The sequence below is a fragment of the Cervus elaphus genome, chromosome X (assembly GCF_910594005.1).
Source record: "Cervus elaphus chromosome X, mCerEla1.1, whole genome shotgun sequence".
In the NCBI taxonomy this organism is placed as follows: domain Eukaryota; kingdom Metazoa; phylum Chordata; class Mammalia; order Artiodactyla; family Cervidae; genus Cervus; species Cervus elaphus.
Window position 1 is genome coordinate 76,994,276 of NC_057848.1, and position 25,021 is coordinate 77,019,296.

General features: G+C 45.3%; 1 protein-coding gene across 5 annotated transcripts in view; it reads left to right on the forward strand.

Annotated features, from left to right (window-relative positions):
• Positions 1-25,021, forward strand: part of ZNF185 (zinc finger protein 185 with LIM domain) — a 66,787-nt gene that overhangs the window by 37,742 nt on the left and 4,024 nt on the right. For all 5 annotated transcript variants that reach the window (XM_043897000.1, XM_043897002.1, XM_043896999.1 and 2 more), the window contains 6 exons: positions 2,445-2,639; positions 13,826-14,017; positions 16,409-16,519; positions 17,553-17,633; positions 19,629-19,700; positions 20,722-20,824. In XM_043897000.1, the coding sequence (XP_043752935.1) occupies positions 2,445-2,639; positions 13,826-14,017; positions 16,409-16,519; positions 17,553-17,633; positions 19,629-19,700; positions 20,722-20,824 (754 nt within the window). The remainder of the gene's footprint in view (positions 1-2,444; positions 2,640-13,825; positions 14,018-16,408; positions 16,520-17,552; positions 17,634-19,628; positions 19,701-20,721; positions 20,825-25,021) is intronic.

Consider the following 25,021-nt stretch of genomic DNA (forward strand, 5'->3'; position numbering starts at 1 on the left):
AAAGCTAAATAACCAGCCCCAGAGGAATACCTCTTTCCACCAGAACTATTTAAGGACATGGGGAAGGCTTGCCTCTGATCCTCTTTTCCAGGTTTATTGGCTTGACTTCATTTAATGAGACACAGAGCCGCTCACCCCTTCCCCAGTAAATTTTTGTCATTAGACTTTACATCTAAAGCGTATACTGTTTTCCTCTGTGTTGCAAGTCTGGGTTTTTCAGGTTTGTGTTCTCTCTGCATTAGGAACAGGTGGACTTTAAGCACATGTATTCACTGTGGACAACTGCAGTCAGTCATTGGAAGAGTCTAATGGAGGTACTGCAAGAGTGGAAGGAGCTGTTGTCTTCTGTGTAAAGAATATGACTGTGTCCACAGTTGGCAGTAGCTGGACTAGGCTTCCAGATTTTTGATCTAGTTACAGCCAGAAGTATTATAATATGTTTACTATCTCTAAACACTTGACTTCTAGGCAATGTATTAGGGGCCAGGAGGACTTCTGGGTTATTATATTGCTCAGCAAGACTTCTTGTGACTGTGTCACTAAAATTTATTTTTCATGGGTCAGGTGGGTTATACCTTCTATAATTGTAGTGACTCTGCTCTGAGGCTTAGGGAAAAGCAGCTTTATTCATCGACTTGTCCCTGTGTCACAGTAGACATTCAAATTGCTCTTTGCTGAGAATCTTGGCTTTATTCACAAGCTTGGTGAGGAAAACTTCTATTATCATAATTCTATTGGAGCCATGGGTTGGTACAGGACTCTGATTGAGTAAAGTTAGCTCATGGGGTTCTCAAGGCAAGAATACTGAGAACTAAAGAGTCTCTTGATGAAAGAGGAGAGTGAAAAAGCTGGCTTAAAACTCAGCATTCAAAAAACTTAAGATCATGGTATCTGGTCCTATCACTTCATGGCAAATAGATGGGGAAACAATGGAAACAGTGAGAGACTGTTTTTTGGCCTCCAAAATCACTACAGATGATGACTGCAACCATGAAATGAAAAGATGCTTGCTCTTTGGAAGAAAAGCTAAGACCAACCTAGACAGCATATTAAAAAAGCAGAGACATTACTTTGCTGACAAAGGTCCTTCTAGTCAAAGCTATGGTTTATCCAGTAGTCGTGTATGGATGTGAGTTGGACTATAAAGAAAGCTGAGTGCTGAAGAATTGATGCTTTTGAACTGTGGTGTTGGAGAAGACTCTTGAGAGTCCCTTGGACTGCAAGGAGATCAAGCCAATCAATCCTGAAGGGAATCAGTCTTGAATATTCACTGGAAGGGCTAATGCTGAAGCTGAGGCTCCAATACTTTGGCCACCTGATGTGAAGAACTGACTCATTGGAAAAGACCCTGATGCTGGGAAAGATTGAAGGCAGGAGGAGAAGGGGATGGCAGAGGATGAAATGGTTGGATGGCATCATCGACTTGATGGACATGAGTTTGAGCAAGCTCTGGGAGTTGGTGATAGACAGGGAAGCCTGGTGTGCTGCAGTCCATGGGTCGCAAAGAGTCAGACACGACTGAGAGACTGAACTAAACTGAACTGAAAGCTAGCTCAGGGCTTCCAGAGTCAGGAAACATGCTCTTTAGGCCTTTTTGGTTTGTCATTGACTCAAGCCTATATGTCATAGGCAAAGGTGGGGTGAGTGTGTCAGGGTTAAGGGAGTGGCACTATTGGAGAAGAGCATGCTCTCCAAAAGTTATGAGTTCTGCTCCTCTTGTTATTCCAGCTTGAAGGCAGTGAGTCTGCCTACTATGCAATTAACTTCCATGAATAAAGAGTCCCAAGGCTGGAGGTAGCTGGTGGTATGATCTTCTTGCCCTAATATAGCCCTACAAGCAATTGGAGGCAGGCTGCTGATTGGCAGGGTTGAATTCAGGATGGACCAGGATCAAGGTGATGGTGAACTAGATAGTCATTTTCTGGAATGCTAGGCTCATGTTCTCAATAACCTGACTCAGTCTTGGCCACTGGCCTAGTTGGCGTATGAAATCTTTGGTGCCTGAGGCCATCAGGCACCAGCACCATCACACAGGATGTGGAGGAGGCACCAATGAGGAGAACAAGGCCCTTGGAAGCATGCCAGGATGGGGATGAATGACGATGGGAGGGATGTGCAAGTATAGGTGTGATGTCAGGCCAGGAAGGACAGAAGATCTCCCAAAGAACTTGATACTGAGGACAGCTGGGAGGTCACTGCCTCCTTGCTGGATTCAGAGTGTGGCAAAAGCATCTGGGCTCAGGCTTCATCTTATACAGGGACAGCCTTTGTCAGTTGGAGGGGAGCAGCGGTGCTGGGGTCCTCCTGAGGAGGACATGAGTGCTCCCTGAGGTGGGGGCCATGCCAGGCTCCTTCCTCCCCCCCTCCCCGGGAGAGGAGTCTGCTGTGGTCACAGAAGGGGATATGGGTGTGCAGTGGATGATCAAGGACTCATTCTTCCTCAGCACCTTGGTGGTTTTTGAGGAGAAGAATGTGGTCACCAAGGAGGGAGAGACGTGGCAGGGGAGGCCCGGAGTCCTGCAAGATGATCAAGGAGACCCAGTTGTACCCACCCAGCAGTGCACAGACCCCAGCACCTCGGAGCAGAGCAGCCCCAGAAATCCTGAGCAGCACCTGGAAGTGGACAGCCCGGCCAACAGGTAAGGGCTACTCTGTGCCAGGCTCCTGCTAGCCTGCCTGAACTGGAATTTTTCCAGGGGCCATGACCAAGGTAAGACCCACTTTTGCCCCACATGCATGCCAGTGCCTGGCACATTGCACACCTAGCTACTCAGGCTCCTGCCTGGTGAATGCAGTTAGAATGGTGATTCCCCGGGCATGGAGCAGTATCAAGGGGCTTCCTTTGGCAGAAGGAACTGAGATGGAGCCTGTGATGGGAGCAGTCATCTGTTCCCAGAGGTAAGAAACCCTGGCTAATTTCTTATGTGTGGAAGAGGAAGAAGGTCTCCCAGAGTATAGAAGCACCACAAGTCGGGGCAAGGGTGGCCCCAGGTAAGATGAGGGCTATATGTATGTGTAAAAAGGCTCTGCCAGATAATTAGAAATGATGGGGGAAAGGGGAGACTGTGAAAGAATACAACAAGGTGAAGCAGAGAGAGAAGGTCACAGTGACAGGGGGAAAACAGGAGAGTGCAAGCATATTAGAGAGGTGCCCTGATACTGGCAGTAAAGGTGGGGGTGGGATTATGATTGGTGATGTGTTGGTGTGTGATATGCATAAGTGACAGGACAGGTGTAATTGTCACTAGAGGTGACTTTGTGGTATCGGTGTGTGGTGTTCAAGTCAAGGCTCTCCTGATGGCATCTGCCTGGCTGAACATTACATTCGTGTCCTATAAAGCTTATGGATGTGCTGAAAGATGATTGAAACACAGCAGGTTTGTATTGCTTGGAAATTTCATGGAGAATAAATGAAAGCACTTATCACTTCTGCAGATCCAAGCAAGAGAGAAATGCTAGAAGGGAACACCAGTGTTTCACCAACCCAGGAGACAGGGAACAGTAGCTGTAGCTCCTATTGCAGAGACAGATAAAATAAAAACCTAAAGCTCAACGTTGAAAAAGCTAAGATCAAGGCACCCAATCCCATCACTTCGTGGCAAATAGGTAGAAAATGAAAACAGTGGCAGACTTTATTTTCTTGAGCCCCAAAATCACTATGGACGGTGACTGCAGCCATGAAATTAAAAGACATTTGCTCCTTGGAAGAAAAGCTACGATAAACCTAGACAGTGTATTAAAAAGCAGAGACATTGCTTTTCTGACAAAGGTCCATCTAGTCATGGTTATGATTTTTCCAATAGTCACGTATGGATGTGAGAGCTGGACCATAAAGAAGGCTGAGTGCTGAAGAATTGATGCTTTTGAACTGTGGTGCTGGAGGAGCCTCTTGAGAGTCCCTTGGATAGCAAGGAGATCAAACCAGTCCATCCTAAAGGAGATCAGTCCTGAATATTCATTGGAAGGACTGATGGTGAAGTTGAAGCTCCGATACTTTGGCCACCTGATGCAAAGAGCTGACTCATTGGGAAAGACCCTGATTTTGGGAAAGATTGAGGGCAGGAGGAGAAGGGGGCGACAGAGGATGAGATGGCTGGATGGCATCACCGACTCAATGAACATGAGTTTGAGCAAACTCCGGGAGATAATGAAGGACAGGGAAGCCTGGCGTGCTGCAGTCCATGGGGTTGCAAAGAGTTGGACATGACTGAGAGACTGAACAACAATCTTCATGATACTGGGGTTCTTATACATAAAGGTTCCATACTTAAATAGGAGGCTATTTTTAGTGCCAGGCTCACGTGTTAGATGTAACAGGTTTTCTTATTTAAGAATATCCAACTGGCCTTTGATTCCTTTTGCCCATCTTTGACTTCAGGCCCTGTAGGGGCCCAGACCAAGATACTGAATGGACAACTCTGGACTTTGCGCCACAGTACTCAGTGTACTCTCTGGTTAGAAAGGTTGAAAAAAAATGCAGCCTGTAGGTAAAGGAGGAGGTGATTGGGCTTTGGGTGGGGGGGAGTTAGGGTGGATGTCAGGAGAGTCTTTCTTTATAGGTGGGATGAGGTTGAAGCTGGAAGACTTTGCCAGAAAGATAGATACATTGTGATGGAAATATAGACTCAGGGTGGCTGCAGTGAAGGAAGAGTTAATGGTTGGCTTGGTGGGAAGTGATGAGCGAGGCTGGGCAGGCACCTACTCCTAGACTGACGAGCATGACCCACATTCTGAGGGCCCCAGGCGCCACTGACAGGTTTTGCAAAGGAGAGTCTAAAGACCAGACATGTCAAGCGGGGTGGATATACAGCAACACAAGGGAGGACACCAGTCAAGAGGCTGTTTGCCCAGCCAAGAGATGGCCGACAAGTTGCCTTATCAAAGGTAAAGGTGAAGGAAAGTGGTAGCCAAGGCTGCTCCCAAGATTTCACTTTTGAGCAACTGTGTGTAGTGATGGCTCCAAGGTTTGATAGGAACTAGCTGACAGCTGGTGAGGTTAGTGGGGATTGATGTGCAGAGATGTGATAAGGTCATTTGGGCCTGTGAGGATGACTGTATGCTGAGTCCTGGGAGTTCTAGTGAATCATTGACCCCGAGGGTGGTCTTATACCAGCACACTACCCACTACATTAACCCAATAAAGGACAAAAACTGTGATCACAAGCACAGGTGGGCAGGGTCAGAACCTTATGCCATAAGGACTTGGACTTTCTGCAGAGGAAAAACAGCCAAGAAGATTTCTTTTTAAATTGTTATAAAATACACAAAACATAAAAATTACCATCTTAACCATTTTAAAGTATGCAGTTAAGTGGCATTAAGTACATTCATAGTGTTGTGCAGCCAATGTCCAGAACTTTTCCATTAAACAACAGCTCCCCATACCCTCTACTCCCAGCCCCTGGCACTTACCATCCTACTTTTTGCCTCTATATATTTACTACTATAGATACCTCATAGAAGCGGAACCATACAGTATCTGTCCTTTTATAACTAGCATCTTTCTCTTAGTCTTAATGTCTTAAAGGTTCATCAGTGTAGCATATCAGAATTTTCTTCCTTTTTAAGACTGAATAATATTCCATAATGTGGACATACTGCTTTTTGTCTACTCATCTGTCAGTGAACACTTGGGTTGTTTCCACCTTTTGGCTATTGTGAATAGTGCTGCAATAAATATGGGTGTACAAATATATTTTCAAGATCCTGCTTTCTGTCCTTTTGGGTATATACTCAGAGGTGAAATTGCTGGATCATATGATAACTTTATATTTAAGTTGTTTTAGGAACCACTGTACTGTTTTTCCACAGCAGCTGCAGCATTTTCCATTCCCACCTACAGAGCCAGAAAAATTTTAAGCAGACGATTGATGTGGTCAGATTTGTGCTTTACAGTTATCTCTATGGTGTCAGTGAAAAGAATGGACTTGAAATGGGCAGGTACAGGCAGGGAGAAAAGCTTAGAAGTTGTCCCAGTCCTCCAGGTAAGAGATGATGAGGCCCTATTTATGATAGCAGCTGTGGAGATGGAAACAGAACTGTTTAATAAGAATAATGAACCCAGAATTTGGGAAGCAATGAGGAAGAGAGAAGTGTCAAGTCAGAAAGTATGTGGCTAGGTGGAGTATGTAGCCCCTCCTGGCTCACGTGGTGGGGCAACTCTCCAAGTTGCCACTGCACTTCCTGGAGCCATCTGAACAAATGCCCTTCACGGACACACCAAGCCAAGGCAGCAGTCTCAAACGAGTCAACAGACAAGGGCACCTGAGGCAAGGCTCTGGCTTCCAGGTGTGGCTGTGGACAAGCCCTCTTTACAGACCCAAATGATTCTCCACTTCCAGTCTTTGGGTCCAGTCACTGGCATGGTATCTCAACAGACTAGGTTTATCAGAAAATGTGGCATTTGGAGTGTGTAGGCCAGGGAATTAAGGGCCACTTACTCCTCATAGTCTCAAGTAACAATCAGTTCCTCAGCCCCAGCCTGGACATATGTCAGAAGGAAAGGTGGTCTATGCACCCTTCTAGTGGATGTGGCTTGACTAACCTGGGATTCCAAGAAGCACGGAAGAGGGCAGAGTGAGAACTGCAAGGACACAGGCAACAATAACAGCAGAATTGTGAAGGAGACTTGGATGGAGGATAGAAAAAAATCCAATCAGGATCTTAGAATGTCTGAATTGGCCAAGTTAGAGTAGTTGAGAGCTGAGACAAAATAGAGAATTCTTATGTGTGGGTTGCATATAATTTCACATAGGGACAGTTGGTATGGCCCAGCAGAAGAGGACCAGAGGACAGTCATTACCAAGGGTAAAATCTCAGGCTGTGGGAGATTGTTTTTCCATCAGCTTAGCAAGCTTTAATTTTTATATTTTATAATTTTATTATCTTCATTATCTCCACCATAGTTTGGTCTCAGGTCAAACAACAGGGAGGAAACACAGTCCCACCCATCAACAGAAAATTGGATTAAAGACTTACTGAGCATGGCCCCACCCATCAGAACAGACCCAGTTTCCCCCACAGTCAGTCTCTCCCAACAGGAAGCTTCCATAAGCCTCTTATCCTTATCCATCAGAGGGCAGAGAGAATGAAAACCTCAACCACAGAAAATGAATCAAACTGATCACATGGACCACAGCCTTGTCTAACTCAATGAAACTATGAGCCATGCCATATAGGGCTACCCAAGACAGATGGGTCATGGTGGAGAGTTCTGACAAAACGTGGTCCACTGGAGAAGGGGATGGCAAACCACTTCAGTATTCTTGCCTTGAGAATCCCATGAACAGTATGAACAGGCAAAAAGATAAGATAGTGAAAGATGAACTCCCCAGGTCAGTAGGTGCCCAATATGTGACTGGAGAAGAATGCAGACATAACTCCAGAAAGAATGAAGACATGGAGCAAAAATGAAAACAATGCCAAGTTGTGGATGTGGCTGGTGATGGAAGTAAAGTCCAATGATATGAAGAGCAACATTGCATAGGAAACTGGAATCTAAGGTCCATGAATCAAGGTAAACTGGAAGCAGTCAAACAGGAGATGGCAAGAATGAACATCAACATTTTAGGAGTCAGCAAACTAAAATGGACTGGAATGGGTGAATTTAATTCAGATGACCATTATACCTACTACTGTGGGCAAGAATCCCTTAGAAGAAATGGAGTAGCCATCATAGTCAACAAAAGAGCCTGAAATGCAGTACTTGGGTGCAATCTCAAAAATGACAGAATGATCTCTGTTCGTTTCCAAGGCAAACCATTCAGTATCACAGTAATCCAAGTCTATGCCCCAACCAGTAATGCTGAAGAAGCTGAAGTTGAACAGTTCTATGAAGACCTACAAGACCTTCTAGAACTAACACTCCCAAAAGATGTCCTTTTCATCATGGGGGGCTGGAATGCAAAAGTAGGAAGGCAAAAGATACCTGGAGTAACAGGTAAATTTGGCTTGGAGTACAAAATGAAACAGGGCAAAGGCTAACAGAGTTTTGCCAAGAGAACGCACTGGTCATGGCAAACACCCTTTTCCAACAACACAAGAGAAGACTCTACACGTGGACATCACCAGATGGTCAATACTGAAATCAGACTGATTATATTATTTGCAACCAAAGATGGAGAAGTTCTATACAGTCAGCAAAAACAAGACCAGGAGCTGACTGTGGCTCAGATCATGAACTCTTTATTGCCAAATTCAGACTTAAACTGAAGAAAGTAGGGAAAGCCACTAGACTATTCAGGTATGACCTAAATCAAATCCCTTATTATTATACAGTGAAAGTGACAAATAGATTCAAGGGATTAAATCTGATAGAGTGCCTGAAGAACTATGGATGGAGGTTTTTGACATTGTACAGGAGGCAGTGATCAAGACCATCCCCAGGAAAAAGAAATGCAAAAAGGCAAAATGGTTGTCTGAGGAGGCCTTACAAATAGCTGAGAAAAGAAGAGAAGCTAAAAGCAAAGGAGGAAAGGAAAGACATACCCATGTGAATGCAGAGTTATGAAGAATAGCAAGGAGAGATAAGAAAACCTTCCTCAATTTGAGGAAGAAATGCAAAGAAATAGAGGAAAACAATAGAATGGGAAAGACTAGAGATCTCTTCAAGAAAATTAGAGATACCAAGGGAACATTTCATGCAAAGATGGATACAATAAAGGACAGAGATGGTATGGAACTAACAGAAGCAGAAGATATTAAGAATACACTGAAGAACTCTACAAAAAAAGATCTTCATGACCCAGAAAACCATGATGGTGTGATCATTCACCTAGAGCCAGACACCCTGGAATGCGAAGTCAAGTGAGCCTTAGGAAGTATCACTATGAACAAAGATAGTGGAGGTGATGGGATTTCAGTCGAGCTATTCCATATCTTAAAAAATGATGCTGTGAAAGTGCTGCACTCAATATGCCAGCAAATTTGGAAAACTCAGCAGTGGCCACAGGACCGGAAAAGGTCAATTTTCATTCCAATCCCAAGAAAGACTATGCAAAGAATGTCCAACCTACCGCACAGTTGCACACATCTCACGCGCTAGTGAAGTAACGCTCAAAATTCTCCAAGCCAGATTTTGATAGTATGTGAACCATGAACTTCCAGATGTTCAAGCTGGATTTAGAAAAGGCAGAGGAACCAGAGATCAAATTGCCACCATCTGTTGGATCATAGAGCAAGCAAGAGAGTTCCAGAAAAGTATCTACTTCTGCTTTGACTATGCCAAAGCCTTTGACTGTGTGGATCACAACAAATTGTGGAAAATTCTTCAAGAGATGGGAATACCAGACCACCTTACCTGCCTCCTAAGAAATCTGTATGCAGGTCAGGAAGCAACAGTTAGAACCGGACATGGAACAACAGACTGGTTCCAAATTGGGAAAGGAGTACATCAAGGCCGTATATTGTCACTCTGCTTATTGAACTTATATGCAGAATACATCATGCAAAGTGCCAGACTGGATGAAGCACTATCTCGAAGCAAGACTGCCGGGAGAAATACCAATAATCTCAGATACACAGATGACACCACCGTTATGGCAGAAAGGGAAGAGGAACCAAAGAGCTTCTTGATGAAAGTGAAAGAGGAGAGTGAAAAAGCTGGCTTAAAACTCAACATTCAAAAAGCTAAGATCATGGCATCTGGTCCCATCACTTCATGGCAAATAGATGGGGAAACGATGGAAACTGTGAGAGACTTTATTTTGTGGGGCTCCAAATCACTGCAGATGGTGACTGCAGCCATGAAATTAAAAGATGCTTGCTCCTTGGAAGAAATCTATGACCAACCTAGACAGCATATTGAAAAGCAGAGACATTACTTTGCTGACAAAGTCTGTTTAGTCAAAGCTATTATTTTTCCAGTAGTCATCTGTGGATGTGAGAGTTGAACTATAAGGAAAGCTGAGCGCTGAAGTATTGATGCTTTTGAACTGTGGTGTTGGAGAAGACTCTTGAGAGTCCCTTGGACTGCAAGGAGATCAAACCAGTCCATCCTAAAGGAAATCAGTCCTGAATATTGATTGGAAGGACTGATGCTGAACTGAGGCTCTAATACTTGGGCCACCTGATGAGATGAACTGACTCATTGGAAAAGACCCAGATGCTGGGAAGGATTGAAGGCAGGAGGAGAAGGGAATGGCAGAGAATGAGATGGTTGGATGGCATCACTGACTCGATGGACACGAGTTTGAGCAAGCTCTTGGAGTTGATAGACAGGGAAGCCTGGTGTGCTGTAGTCCATGGGGTCACAAAGAGTCGGACAGTACTGAGTGACTGAACTGAACTGAATAATTTTATAGCTCTGTCATTTCCGATGCCTGAGTATAACAAAGGCAATGTAATTTGGGATATAGAGGAAGACCTTTGATTTCTTGGATGACTTAACTGGTGAAATTTATTCCTCAATTACTTGAAAGAATCAGAATTCCTCATAAGGGAGTACTTGTTCCAACAAAAGTTTAGCAGCAGTAGTTGCAATGCCCCTTTTAAAAGGGAAAGCTTCAAGTCAGTTAAGGAACAGACATGGTAGTAAGAACATATTTAAAATCATGAGATTTAGGAGATGAATGAAATCAAATTGCCAGTGAAGGAAAAGGTCTTGAACATATGTATATTAATAAAACTCCATAGGTAAGTGGTAAGAATTTCCAGTAGAAACCCACTGACTTAGAATACCTGAATTTAAATTTTAAAAAGTAAAATTGCACCTAAATTAACATTTTAAAAATAATTGAAATTATGACTGATAACATTGTGATTGATAACATTGTTCTCTAATATTGGGCAAGGCAGGGCAGCACTGGGATTCTGAGAAATAAAAGCATATCATGGACAGTGAGGGCACTGACAAATCTCTAAGAATTTTATATGGTTTCTGAAATATTTATGTAATTAACATTTTACCCATAAAAATTAGGAAATGCCTTGCATTATTATTATCATTATTTATTATTATTGGATTAGTGCTTCTCATGTAATTTATATAATATAAAGCATATTGTATATTGTACAGTATAAAATACAAATATACAACTCACAAGACAGCTATTTTTATTAAATTAACAATATTAGACTAGCTTTGTTTGCCAAGGATTTACCTAAATTCTTTGAACTTGAATTTTTTAAAAATTCATGTTAGTTTATAAAAAATTCTTATAAAAGAATACTTTTTCTTCTGTACATTCAAAGTACTAGAAAAATTTTAATGAGTTTTAGAAATATTTAATTTATATAAGTGTTTATTTATCCCTAAGTCAACTGGAATAAAGGATAAGTGATCTTGTACGTTTACTTGGTAATTCTATTCACAAGTAAAAAGATATTACACATACACATGTACATAAATGTTCAGATAGACTCAAATGGAGATCTTATGGCTTGAATTCTAAAATTTCAGCCATGTGTCAGGTATAAACACAAATTAAAGACTCATTGGTTTGTATAAGAGCTGGTTCTCCTTTTTGCCACACTTTATATTTTTATCAGAATTCTGTTTCTGGCAGATGGGACAAGTTGAGGTCACCTGCTTGACATAAAGGCTAAAGCTTCCTGCTAATATTTATACAGGAGGCTTTAAATTTTTTTTTTGCCTTGATATATAATCTTATGGAGACTGTAGACTAAATTTTGGGTGAGGGATCAAGGAGAAACTAGTCATTTGGGATATCTTAACAGTTATCTACCTGGACAAAATATCTAGAGCATTTCCAATTAGGTTTTTCAGCATGTTGTTTTTATGCTTTGTGACCACGGAGAGCTTCCCGCCAGTGGAGGCAGGACCTAGAAGGCAACATATTTGTCCTAGACACTTAGGGGAAGAGAAGTCCTTCATCACAGATAGTTTGGGATATTGGGAAGCAATAGTAGCTTCTGTGGAGAGTTGACAGGGAGATGGGAATGAAGAAGTGAGAAGAGCTAGTGCACCCAGCTCTTTCAAGAAGCTTGGCTGTTGCTGGGGGGAGAGAAGCTGCGGAGTTGGGGTGGGGTGGGGTATTTGAAGTTAAGAAAGACCTTTTTGTTTGCCTTAAATGGGCCGTCTAAGTTATTAGCCCATGCTTCTGCTTTTATCCCACTTCCATCCGCAGACTTAGTGATGGGAAGTGTAGTGGCAGCTACTTGATCAGACTGGGGATGGGAAGGGTAGTCGAAGTTACATCCTGAGTGCAATTTGTGACCTGCAAGCAGATCCTCACCCCATAATTTTCATGTGTGTGTAGGGGAATGAAAATGCTATTACTTCGTTAAAAATAACTGTGACTGCTTGGCAATAAAAAAGACAAGGAGATCCTAACTGTGATCAACAAATGGGCAACAACGGTACGTCTGCACCTGAGCCTGTGCGTGTGCCTCGGGCTAATGCTCAGTGGAGTTTGGCAGGTGTGAGCCTGCAACAGCCGCCATTTTCTGCAGCTGAGAGCTCTGACCGCGATGTCCGTCGTGAAATACGACTATCAGTAAAGAAAATGGCTGTCCTGGGCATGCTCAGCTTTGGCAGGGCTTATTCTGGGCTTTGCCCATGTTAGCCAGCAGATGGCAAGCAAGGATCACCTGTTGGGCGTCCTCAGAAGGCTTTTGGTTTTCATGGCCCTTCCCCGCGCATTGCAGGATCATCAGTCTGTTTGAGAATGTAGCAAGCCCTGATGATTCTCTTCCCACTCCTTTGCCCCCCTACCCGCGCCCCCACAGCCCCCAGCCAGCCAAAGCAGGACTTCCCTGTAGCTCAAACAATAAAGAATCTACCTGTGATGCAGGAGACCAGAGTTCCATCTGTGGGTTAGGAAGATCCTCTGGAGAAAGGAATGGCAACCCACTCCAGTATTCTTGCCTGGAGAATTCCATAGACAGAGAAGCCTGGCAAGCTACAGTTCATGGGGTCGCAGGGAGTCAGATATGACTGAGCTGCTAACACACACAGCCAGCCAAAGCAGCTGAGGGGAGAAGCCTCTTGCCAGAGAGCTGGTGCCCTGCTGGATTTTTGTGCACAGGCATTCTGAGCACCCTGGCCTGGGGAGAAGACAGGATGGCTTGGGACTTTTTAAGCAGGACAGGTGAACTGGGACTGGGGAAATTTGGAGAAAGGAGTCATGGCAACAGGATGAAGGGGACAGAAATGCCACTGTTTCCAGCTAAGAGAGGTCTTTGTCTTTTAAAACATCATTGAGGTCATCAGTAGTCATTTCCAGTAGTCATGTATGGATGTGAGAGTTGTACTATACAGAAAGTTGAGTGCTGAAGAGTTGATGCTTTGAACTGTGGTGCTGGAGAAGACTCTTGAGAGTCCCTTGGACTGCAAGGAGATCCAACCAGTCCATCCTAAAGGAAATCAGCCCTGAATGTTCATTGGAAGGACTGATGCTGAAGCTGAAACTCCAATACTTTGGCCACCTGATGAGATAAACTGACTCATTGGAAAAGACCCTGATGCTGGGAAAGATTGAAGGCAGGAGGAGAAGGGGATGACAGAGGATGAGATGGTTGAATGGCACCACTGACTTCATGGACATAAGTTTGAGTAAGCTCCAGGAGTTGGTGATGGACAGAGAAACCTGGTGTGCTGCAGTCCATGGGGTCACAAAGAGTCAGACACAAATGAGTGGCTGAACTGAGCTGAAGTCATCAGGTGTTCTTGGGGACTGTGTTTGCGATGGGAGGGGAGCAGTGGTGCTGGGGTCCTCCTGAGGAGGACATGAATGCTCCCTGAGGTGGGGGCCATGCTAGGCTCTTCTGTGCCCCCCAATCCCACCTCCCCAGGAGAGGAGCCTGCTATGGTCTCAGGAGGGGATATGGGTGTGCAGTGGATGACCAAGGATTCATTCTTCCTCAGCACCTTGGTTGTTTTTGAGAAGAATGTGGTCACCAAGGTGGGAGAGACGTGGCAGGGGAGGCCTGGAGTCCTGCAAGATAATCAACAAGACCCAGCCGTACCCACCCAGCAGTGCACAGACCCCAGTACCTCAGAGCAGAGCAGCCCCAGAAATCCTGAGCAGTGCCTGGAAGTGGACAGCCCGGACAACAGGTAAGGGCTACTCTGTGCCAGGCTTCTGCTAGCCTGCCTGAACTGGAGTTTTGTCAGGGCCCACACCCCAAAGCAAATCCTAACACACTAGTCATGCCCGTTACCTTCTGCAGGTGTGATTGGCTAGGAGTCCTTGTGAAGCTGACCAGCAATGAGCATCCCAGGGGTAGGTCTCTGTTGGCTTGAGTTTGAAGCCACAGCATCAAATCTGTTACACCAAGCATGACAGACGTTTGGAGCATGAAGACCTGGGTTGGCAGAGGGATATAGAGTGCCTTTGCCACTTGTGGGGGTGGAAGATTTCTGAGGAAAGTGTGCTACAATGTGAATAAATTCTTCCACTGCCACAGCCACCAGGATGGCCTTGCATGGCAGCATATCCATGTTCCTTAGCTCCCCCAAGATCTTTCCCCAGAGTGGCCACAAGTTTGGGAAATGATATACAAATGGACTTCCCTGGTAGCTCAGATGGTAAAGAATCTGCCTGCAGCATAAGTGACTTAGGTGCAATCCCTGGGTCGGGAAGATCCCCTGGAGAAGGGAATGGCAACCCACTCCAGTATTCTTGCCTGGGGTATTCCATGGACAAAAGAACCTAAATACTCCATGTGAGCCAGCTGTAGGTAACAAACAAAATGACCAGCCCTCTATCCCCACTCTCATGAAGCACACAGTGAACCAATGACCAACTACAACAGCAGTTACACCACAGTAATAACCATTAGCATTTGCTTCGAGCTGAGAATGTGCAGGCATCCTTCTGATGCTTTATGTGTACTCACTTAATTCTCACACCAACCATATGGGAAAAGTGCTATTATTATCTGTTCTATAGATAAGAAACTGAGGCAGAAGTAGGTTGAATAGCTGGCCAGTAGTTGTCCAACCAGACAGTGGCTTAATAGGGATTAAAACACAGTCAGCCCAGGGCCTGTTTTGCTAATCACCATGTCATATCTGCAGCCTCTCCATTCTTGATAAACTGGCTCATCTTATCCTTCAGGTCTCCTTGATGCTTCAGCTCTTTTGTCGCCTGAACTATTGTGTTGGGTGTGGATAAATGGATGCCAGCCACTTGCTAGCTGCTCAGTCAGAAATGGATGCTGTTTCCTTCCTCTTGTACTCAGTCTTCTTTTCACTGTCTGGTTCTGTACTTTATCCCCCCACCTGTCTTTCCAGGTTCCCACGGGGCTTCCCCTCCCAGCCAGTCCACTTCCTCCAGTCTCCATGGTGCATTCCTGTGTGCTAGAGTGATATAGGACTATCTCAGGGTAACTGGGCACACTGAGGCAGGGAACCTCACCCAGCCTGGGGTGAGAAGGCAGGTACCCTGGAAGGGCTTCCCAGAGGAGAAGGTGGTGTCGTGTGCAAATGTGCCAGAGAGGTCAGATGCACATGACATAGTCCCTAAAGATGGGGCTTGGGAGCTGGGCAGGTGCTAGATTATGATTGTTCTCTACAATCCCCACTCTTAGACTAGTTGAAGTCCTGTGCACTGGATTTTCTGGCAAAGGGGTGGTAGCCCAGAGGCTAGGGCAGGTGGATGAAGCCACACTCAGGACATTATCTGAGTGGCACCATGTTGGAGAGAAGCCAGAGTTAACCCAGGGCAGTGTGTTCCCGTAAAGCTGGGCTGAAGATGTTAGACAGGGAGTTGACATGAGGTGATGGCACAAATGGGGAAGGCTCAGGGATGGAACCTAAAAGAATTCCCTGAACAGGCAGGCAGCTGCAGCAGCCTTTGGTATGGGACTGCTGATCCAGGAGCAGGCAGAATAAAAGCAAGTAATGGCCTGGCCAGAAAAACACCTTGTGAGCTGGCTAGGAGGTCCAATTCCAGGCCAAGGGTTGTGTGTTACACCAAAGGGTTGAGATTCAGAAAAACCATTATACCCATAAGTTTTCTTCCTCTTCTTATGGCAGGTGACTTCCAGAATGAGGTCCATCCACATCTCTTCCTTGGTGATGCCTAAATTAATTTGTCCCTCTCTTCCTCAGCTTTGTATTCTCCAGAGACTTCACTGGAGGAAGGGGGCAGGGAGCTCATTCCTGGAAGGGGCTGAGTCTGTCAAGTTCATGCTAGCCCTATAGCTATGCTATAACCAAGTGAGTCACAGGCCAAGGCCCTTGGCTGTAGGAGTAGTTATGAGCACATGATGGAAGGTTGGGGTCTTGCCTCTGACTTACAAAATGAGTGCTTCTACCCATTGATCTCAGGAGCCTCAAAGAACAGAAGCTCAGTGATCTTCAAGGTTTGTTTAAAAAACACTGGCATTCTTTTAAACTCCTTGACATGGCAGTTTTGGCATTAGCCCCTGATAACCCTGAGTGACTCTGCAACACATCAGTTCTCAATGTTGACATACTTGCCCCTCCCTCCACTTCTTTCAGGATGAGAAACCCCTCGGGCTGCATGGTCTCAGTTCCCAGGCCTGCCCCTTCTGAGCAGCATCCTATTCACATGCCAGCCTCCCCAAGTGAACTGGAGCCCAACTCAACCAGGTAAGAAGAGACCATCTGGGAGATGTTCTTTGGGCTATTCCCTGGAGCTAAAAGACTCAGCTTTTGTCTCATGCTACTTCCTTGACATTAGTTCTAGTGTCTACTGCAATTCCCAGCAACCTGTTGGCCCCTTGGTCAAGGGGCCATAAAGTGTGGCCCAGGTTCCCCTAGTATAAACTCCTGTGTGGAGGCCTGAACGGAGTCTCCCAGTGAGAAGCTGATGTGCCACTTTCTAGGGCTCTGCTACCCTTTGGACCTTGCTAGTGTCTCTTGGGGAACATGCTTGAAAAGGCCAAAGAAATACCTCTGAGGCCAGGGCCTATGTTGTCTGTCTCTCTCATGTTATCTGTTGTGAGAAGAGGCACATACCTACTGCCTCACCTCTGCTCCTGGCCCCCATGCCATGTTAGAGTTCAGGAAGGGAGTCATTGCAAGGAGGCTGAGTGAGGTGTGTGTGTATGTGTGTGTGTGTGTGTGTGTAGGAGAGATCAGAGGAGCCTCTACTGCCATCAAGCCAGCAGGCTGGAATGCAGAGCATGAGAACGGGGCCAAATGTGGGGTCATTATGAGTCTATCATGAAGTAGACCTTGTTTTCAATAATGCCAGTGGCTTGTCCAGGGTGAGGCAACTTCTCAACCTTTGGAACTCCATGAGTGAGAAGGGAGAGAAAGGAGAGATTAGATTGCAGGTGAAGATTTGAATATCTAGGATTGAGACTTATAGGCAACCTCGGTCCCAGACAAAGGGGAAACAAAATGTGGTGAGAGAGGAGGATAGAAAGTCCACTGGAAAAAAAAAAGAAAGCCCACTGGACTGAAGTCTCAGGAGGGTAGTGTACCACCACTGGCTGTAGGGAGCCTCTTTCTAGAGCTATCATATCTGCATACAACCGGCAATACCCATGAACTTTGCTTTCAGCCCAAGTCCACTAAATGGGGGTTCTCCCTGCCTTGGACCCCTGCTTTAGATCAGGCCCAGTCCCCTGGAATCTTCCAGTATCCAGTTTTCTGTTCTGTTATGCTTTTTCTACAGCAAAGGGATTCTCTTTGTGAAGGAGTATGTGAATGCTGGTGAGGTATCTTCCAGGAAGCCACTGTCTTCATTCTATGGCAGGTAAGAAGTCCCAGATCTTTCATATCATGGCCTTCTCCTGCCAGGCCCTGTGTTGTTCTCATTACTGCATCCCCAGTACCTCACTAAGTACATGGCCCGAGTACCTTCATTTATTGTATAGGTGGATGATTTAATCGCCCATGGATAAGATATACATTTCCAGCTGTTCTACCTAACTTGATGTCTTGTGCTCCGCTTTTATCATTACTTCATCCTATGCTCCACTTCCAGCCTCATCCATTTCTACCTTTCTCAGTAGACTACAAGCTTTCTTTTTGTGAAATCCTGAGAGTATCACTCTTGATAGAGCTGTTGAGGCCCTTAAGAACTGTCTAGTTAATTCCATCCTTCCAGAACTCAGAGCTCCTCTCTTCAGATCCCATGCTCCTTCCAGCATGCCAGTTTGCTTCATTTGAACACACATTTGACTGTGTGTGTTCACACAGATACATGCATAACTTTCCACTCATCTTCTCTTTGCTTGCTTCCTGATGCTGTACTGAAGTCTACCTCTGTGCCACCTCAGCTAAAAACTAACCCACACTGAGACAGTGTCCTCCTGGGAATTTTTAAAAATGACACATCCCCTCACTTCTGGGGTTAGGATTTTAGTAACAGAAAGGAACATCCTGGCTTTATTTCAGGATTCGGCCTCTGGGGATCCCAGGCCAGCTTTCACTGCTGCTGTGGAATGATGAGCATGGGCATGAGGATCAAGTTCAAGTAGACTCAACCCTCATTTGTTGGGTCATTTTGGGCAAGATGGTCACAGTTTCTTCATTTGTAACTCCTTAGAATGATTTTTCCCCAGTAGCTTTTTTGAAATATAATTCATATCTCAAAATTCACTCTTTAAAGTGTACAGCCCAGTCATTTTTGGTACATCCACAATGTTGTGAGATCATCACAGCTATCCAATTCCAGAAATTTTTATCACCCAAAAAGAGAAATGCACACCTATTAGCAGCTCTCTCCCTCCCCCCACCTGACACACACACCACCAGCCACAGCCCTTGGCCACCACTATTTTCTGTCTCTATAGACTTTTCAGGGAGGTTTTGATATGAGAAATACTGTTATGAGATATGAGAACTACTGTTTACTGTTATAAACCTCCAGCACCCTCAAGAGAGCTATCTTTGCCTCTATGAACACTGTCTATGAATCTGGTATTTCTTCTTCAAGTCCCACCAGTACTTTGTTTAATTGAACATTTAGAATTGTGTAGCTCAGTGTGTTTTCCCCTTTTGCTTTACATTCCAGGAGGTTTAGAAATAAGCTTAGTGCTCAAAAGAAATCAGAAGCTGGGCTGAAATTCTAGTTCACTCCTTTTACTGCAAGCATGACCGTAGCCAGGTCACTTACCTCAGGAGGTTATCGCACAGCTCCTATGAGAATGGAAGCTTCACCAAAGCATGTCCTAGAGCTTGTAGCTAGTTTTTCTTCCTTGGAAATAATTTTTAATCATTAGTTTTTATATAAGAAGTCATATTATTGAAAAATAAAGACATACAAAGGAAAAAAGCCACCCTGAATCGCACTCTGTAACTCAAGCACAGGTATTATGTTGGAATGTTTCCTTCCTTTTTTGTTCCTGTTCTTAGTGTCTGATTTCTGCTGTGAGTGGGCTCCTGGTGACTGTCACATTATAACCCAGGCACATATGTGGGGAGAAAAGCCATGGTCCTTTCCCCCTGGTCAGTGAAAGTGACAGTTACAGCCTCCAGAATCCTAGCCACACACTTGTCATCTTCCTCATCATGGCAGGTCTTCTTTGCCCCCAGTGCAAGGGATCTTCTCTGCAAGAATTATGCCTTGGTGGCACCCAGTTTAAAGCTTCCCCTACCATTTAGCATAACAGACAATGGCAAGCCAGGCAATCACGTCTCAGCTTGTGGCCACAGGGTTAATCAGAAAAGCATTGTCCACTAATGACTGCAGTAGTAATCTGCCTCCCATTTTTTGCCCTCCTCTCTCCCATCACACTCCCTGAAGCACTGGCAGCAATGAGGACTCATGCAATATGGAGAAGAAACTCTCATATGACGGTACTCTGTACTCTGAGAGGTAAGTCTGCTGTGTTACCAAGGAGCACACAGGTCTACAGACGAGAAGCAGCTGAGGGAGATGTAGCCATTAAGTCCATTTGCTTTTGTCTACTGCTTTGCTACTTCTGATCCATTTCCAGATGTGATGTGTCACACCACAGCATAGGGCATGCTTCCCTCATCCAGATGTCACACTTGTGGCAACCAAAGCCTTTGAATCCAGCTAAGACCAGAAGGCAAACACAGTGAATCAGTGACAGAGCTAGGATGAACCCCAGGGCCCTGACTGCTCTGCCATCTAACTGTGAGCTGAAACTGGCGGTGGTAAAATACAAGGGAGGAGCAGAGCTGTGACGAGGGCAGGTGTCTTTTTAGCAACAGTGTCAAGAAACTGAGCCCTGGGCCAGCAGCAGGGCAGGCAGGGACGTTCAGCAAGTTCTGTCTGAGGGGGAAAAGCAGGGGTGACTCCAGGAACAAAGGCAGAAATCCTGGAACTGGGGAGATACTCAATCTACAAGTCAGTATCTAGGACTTCATTATGAGGTCCCAGCAGGCTCCACAGCCAAACTCACTTTGTGATAGTCCTTGGGTCCTTGCTGTCCCTATGATATTCCAGGCAGGACCCAGTAATCCCAGGCATGAAGAGAAGGGCCATCAAGACAGGGAGCTGGGTAGGGCATATAAGGGCATGTCTCCTGTAGGAGAAGACATGGGTCTTCCTGTTCTAGAGGGGAAAAGCCCACCATGCAGGTATGTTTGGCAGGGGGACAGGGAGAAGCAAGCTGCCTGAAATAAGAATCACATTGCAGTGTCCACACATATGATAGAGAGTAGGGTGAAGATATATGACTGGTTTCTGGAAACAGTGTGAGGGTCTACAATGGGCTGAGGTCCAGTGTGGCCCAAGGCTATATATGACCAGTTACACACCACAGGTAAAGATGTCAGGCCGCCTGCATCAAAGCACAGAGTCTGCCTGTATCACATCACAGAAGTCTGCATACTAGCCTGACCATGGATTCTTCTTTTTCATTTTCCAGAACAAGTGGAGGGATCTGTACTTACTGCAGCCGGGAGATCCGAGACTGTCCAAAGATCACCCTAGAACACCTTGGCATCTGCTGCCATGACTATTGCTTTAAGGTAAGAAAGAGGGGTGGTATTGCCGAACATCATCCAGAGCTGGGGATTCCTTTTGGGTTCAGGGAGAGTGGAGAAGGCTTGATTTCTGTATGCTCATGCTCCATCTCGAAGGCTTTGCAGAAGTGGGAGCTGTGTGAGCTCTCAAGTCTAAAGGGGTTAATGAGTGTTGGCAATTCTATGTGCTTAATACTGTGAGGGAAACAAAAGCAGTCTTATGGGGAAAGACTATTCCCAACAGAGGGCCAACAAGTGCAAAGGCCTTGAGGCAGGAGCATGGAGTATTTTAGCTCACATGGCCTGAATAGCATGAGTGAGAGATTAGCGGTAGGAGATAAAGTCACAAGGATGCCGAAGAACTGGGTCATGTAGGTGTTGGAGGACACAGAGAGACTTTAGATTTCATTCTAAATGAAGCTGGAACCTACTAGAGGGTTTGGGTGGTAGAAACACAAGGTCTGACTGAAGCTAGAGAAAACAAAACAGCCACTTGATTAGGGAGTTGGCATGGCAGATGTCAAGATGGTGGCTGGATTGGGGATACTGTTTGAAAATAGAGCTGGCAGTCTGTGGGGTGTGAAAAAATGTGAGGAGTCAAAGGACACTCTAAAGTTTGGCGCCCAGCCATTACCTGAAATGATGGTGGTGCCTTTTACTGAGAAGGGAAATACTGGAGGGGAGCAGGTTTGAGCAAAGGGGAGGTGTAGATGAGTGAAATTTCAGGGAGAGCTACATGGGGAGCGCCTGTGGTCATATGGATATGTGTGTTTGTGTTCCAGGGAAAGGCCAGGGCTGATGAAATCATCTAGGGTGTGGGTAGGTGGGGATGGGGGCTGACGCTGAGCCTTGTGTCTTTCTAGTGTTTAGAGGTTGGGAAGAGGAGGGGGTCTACAGAGGAGGATGAGAAGTAACACAGAATGTAATGCCCCAAGTGACACAGTTTTTCCAGAGAGTCCAGTGGTCACCAGTGTCAGTGGTTGCTGAGAGATCGAATGGGATGAAGCCTGAGGACTGTGCTTGAAATTTGCAGCATGGTGGTCGTTGACCTCAGTTGGAAGAGTTTTGGTGGAGTGATAGGGATAGAAGCCTGACTGGAGTGGGCTCATGTGGGAATGGACAGAGTCACTCTGAAACACTTTCCTGATGGGTTGGCTTTATAAGGGAGCAGTGCAAGTGGACAGTGGGGCAGAGGTGCCAAGCATGGGTTTATGCTGATGGGAATGGTAAGAGTAGCAAGCAGACACTGATGATGCAGGAGAAACAGATGCTGATGGTGATCCTGATGCACATCTGGAGGAGAGAAAGATGGGTCCCATGTCCCACATGGCAGGGACAGAAAAGGCTGAATCTGTGGGTCACTATGGAGAGGTTCCCAGGTTGGTGGGTAGAAGGATGAGGAACTTCTTCAGTAGTTGCCTCTGTTTTTCTCAGTGAATGAGAAAACAGGATTACCTTTGAGGGATGGGGAGGAGTGTTGGACACTTGAAAGGAAAGGGGAGGATTTGAAAATTGTCTCAGAGACAAGGAGGGTGGATGGGCCCTGCAGAGCCTGCTTGAAGGGAGGACTCATGCATTCCTTTGGAGACCAGTTAGCATGTAGTGTGTTGTTCCCTAGCCAGGCTCAGCCACAGAGGTGAAACAGGGACACTAGCATTTACTGGGGCAGAGGTTATACCAGGTTTAGCACGATTTAGTCTGTGCTCAGGGAACAATAACAGTGAGGCAATGGCAGAGACTATCCAAGTGAGTTGGAGGACATGGAAGTCAAGGAGAGGGGCGAATGACTTATTGGTTATGATGAGGTCTAGTGCAGCAGTTCTCACACTGGAGCATGTGATTCACACTTTCACTATCCCCTGAAGGGCTTCTTAAGACAGAGTGCTGGGCCCCAGCAAGGTTTCTAACTCAGTGCATCTGGGTGGGACCTGAGAATTGGCTTGTCTAAGAAGTCCAGACAATGCTGAGGCTGCTAGTCCACAGAGAGTCTGGCCAGGGTAGTGGCTGAGGTAGAGAGGGGCCCAGGACATTGGAGAAAGGAACAAAATGCTAGGTGGTTGGAAGCCCTTCCATCTGCGCGGATGCAGAATTGACTCAGGAGTAGAGGTACAGGGAGAGACTGTGACATGTGGTTTGGCAAAAACATTGTTTTCCTGATTCCTGGACTTATGTGAAAAGTTATGAAAAAACTGTTTTCAACAATTAAATACCAATAAATTGGATAACTGGGAAGAAATGGATGCATTCCTAGAAACATACAACATACTAAGATGGAACCAAGAAGAAATTGAAAGCTTGGAGAGACCAATAATAAATAGACTGAATCAGCAACCAAGCACCTCTCAACAAAGAAAAACTCAGGGCCAGGTCTTCACAGGCAATTCTAACAAATATTTAAAGAAAAAATAATACCAATCCTTCTTAAACTCTTCCAAAAATAGAAGAAAGAACACTTCCAAACTCATTTTATGAAGCCAGCATTATCCTGACACCAAGTCAAGCATAATATTAGAAACAGGGCTATGCTATGATCCAGCAATCCCACTTCTATGTATATACACAAAGGAATTGAAATTAGGATCTCAAAGCAGTCTCTGCACTGTCTGTTCACTGCAGCATTGTTGATGATAGTCAAAACATGGAAGAAATCTAAATATGCAGTGACTGATGGATAAAGAAAATGTGGTATATATATTAAAATGGGATATGATCCAGCCTTTACAGACAGAAGGAAATCCTGTCATTTGCAGCAACATGGATGAAATTGTAGGACATTGTGCTAAGCAAAGTAAGCCAGACAGAGAAGGGCAAACACTTCTTAGTACCACTTATACGAGGAATCTAAAATAGCAAAATCCTTAGGAGAGAGTAGAATGGTGGTTACTGGGAGCTTGGAGAGGAGGTGAAATGGGGAGGTGATGGTCAAAGGATAGGGTGTCAGGTATGCAAGATGGGTTAGTTCTAGAGATCTACATGGCACAGTGTCTGTAGTTAATAGTATCATATTATATAATTAGAACTTGGCTAACAGAGGAAAAGAATGTTAAATAAAAAATCCTAGAGTGCTTTTTCAACTTTTGTTTATATACCCTAATCACAGAGCACCCCTGTTAAACACAGAACAGAATTACCTAAGCAACTCTTGGCACATTTGTTCCCACAGAGCCCAGTGTTGGAGGAAAGGTACAGTTGGAGTGGGTGGGCATCCAGGGAAGGCTTTGTGAGGGAGGTGGGTCTGGAGTCAGAGATGAAGACATGTCCAGGGGTATTTTCCAGGTGGCTAAACAGGTATCCATCATGCGTGCAGAGGGAATGAGAAAGAAGAGGCCAGCAGGAGGCTGGCAGGCATGGGAGGAGGAGGCCCACAGTGGCAGGAATTTTAAACTTGCCTGACTGGGTTGCACACAGGGCAGGGAAACTTAGAATTGTGGCAAAACAGTGAGACCTGGTATTCTTGGGAAATTCCTAGAATGTGGGCAGGGTGCCTGAGATCCACCCCTGGAGGCCGTGAGCACAGAGGTGGAAAGGATATCACTTTCACAAGATCACAGAGCTGCTCAGAACTGAAGGTCAAAATCCTGGCTCCAATATCAGAGTGAATGTTGTCCAAGTTGTACTCTGCAGCCTCCCAGGAAATGCCATTCCACTGCTCAGGTTCATCTGTATAAATTCATCTGTCACTGTCCTTTATCGGAGGTTTATCTTACCTCTTTTAGATTGACATAACATTTTAAAACACTAGTTTGTATTGTTATGTTTTGGAATAAAGAGAGGACACTTAATGTCCACAGCATCATAACAGCCTTTTAGACTCCTTGTTCTCCACAGAGCGAGGCATGTTGCAAGTCGGGGCTGTTGATTTTTTTTTTTTTCCTGTTAGAAGAGGTTATCCTCTAAATGCATCACCACCACTAGTTGGCTAAGTTGAGGTTCAAGCCCTGGCCTACAGTGACTAAAATGACAGACAGTGAAAAAATGGCCAGGAGACAGGAACTGAAAGGTAGAAGAAGAAAGACGTCAGAGAGGTGCTGGATGAGAATGAGCAGAGGGACTTAGGGATCCTAGCAGCTGATCTCCACTACTTTCAGCCGGAAGCAGAAGGCTTGTCCAGGGTGTGCCTGGAGACAGCTGGGGTCCCAGACATATGGGGATTCTTGGTCTCCTCTTATTTGAGACTGTATGCAGGCCCCTCTGCTCTAACCT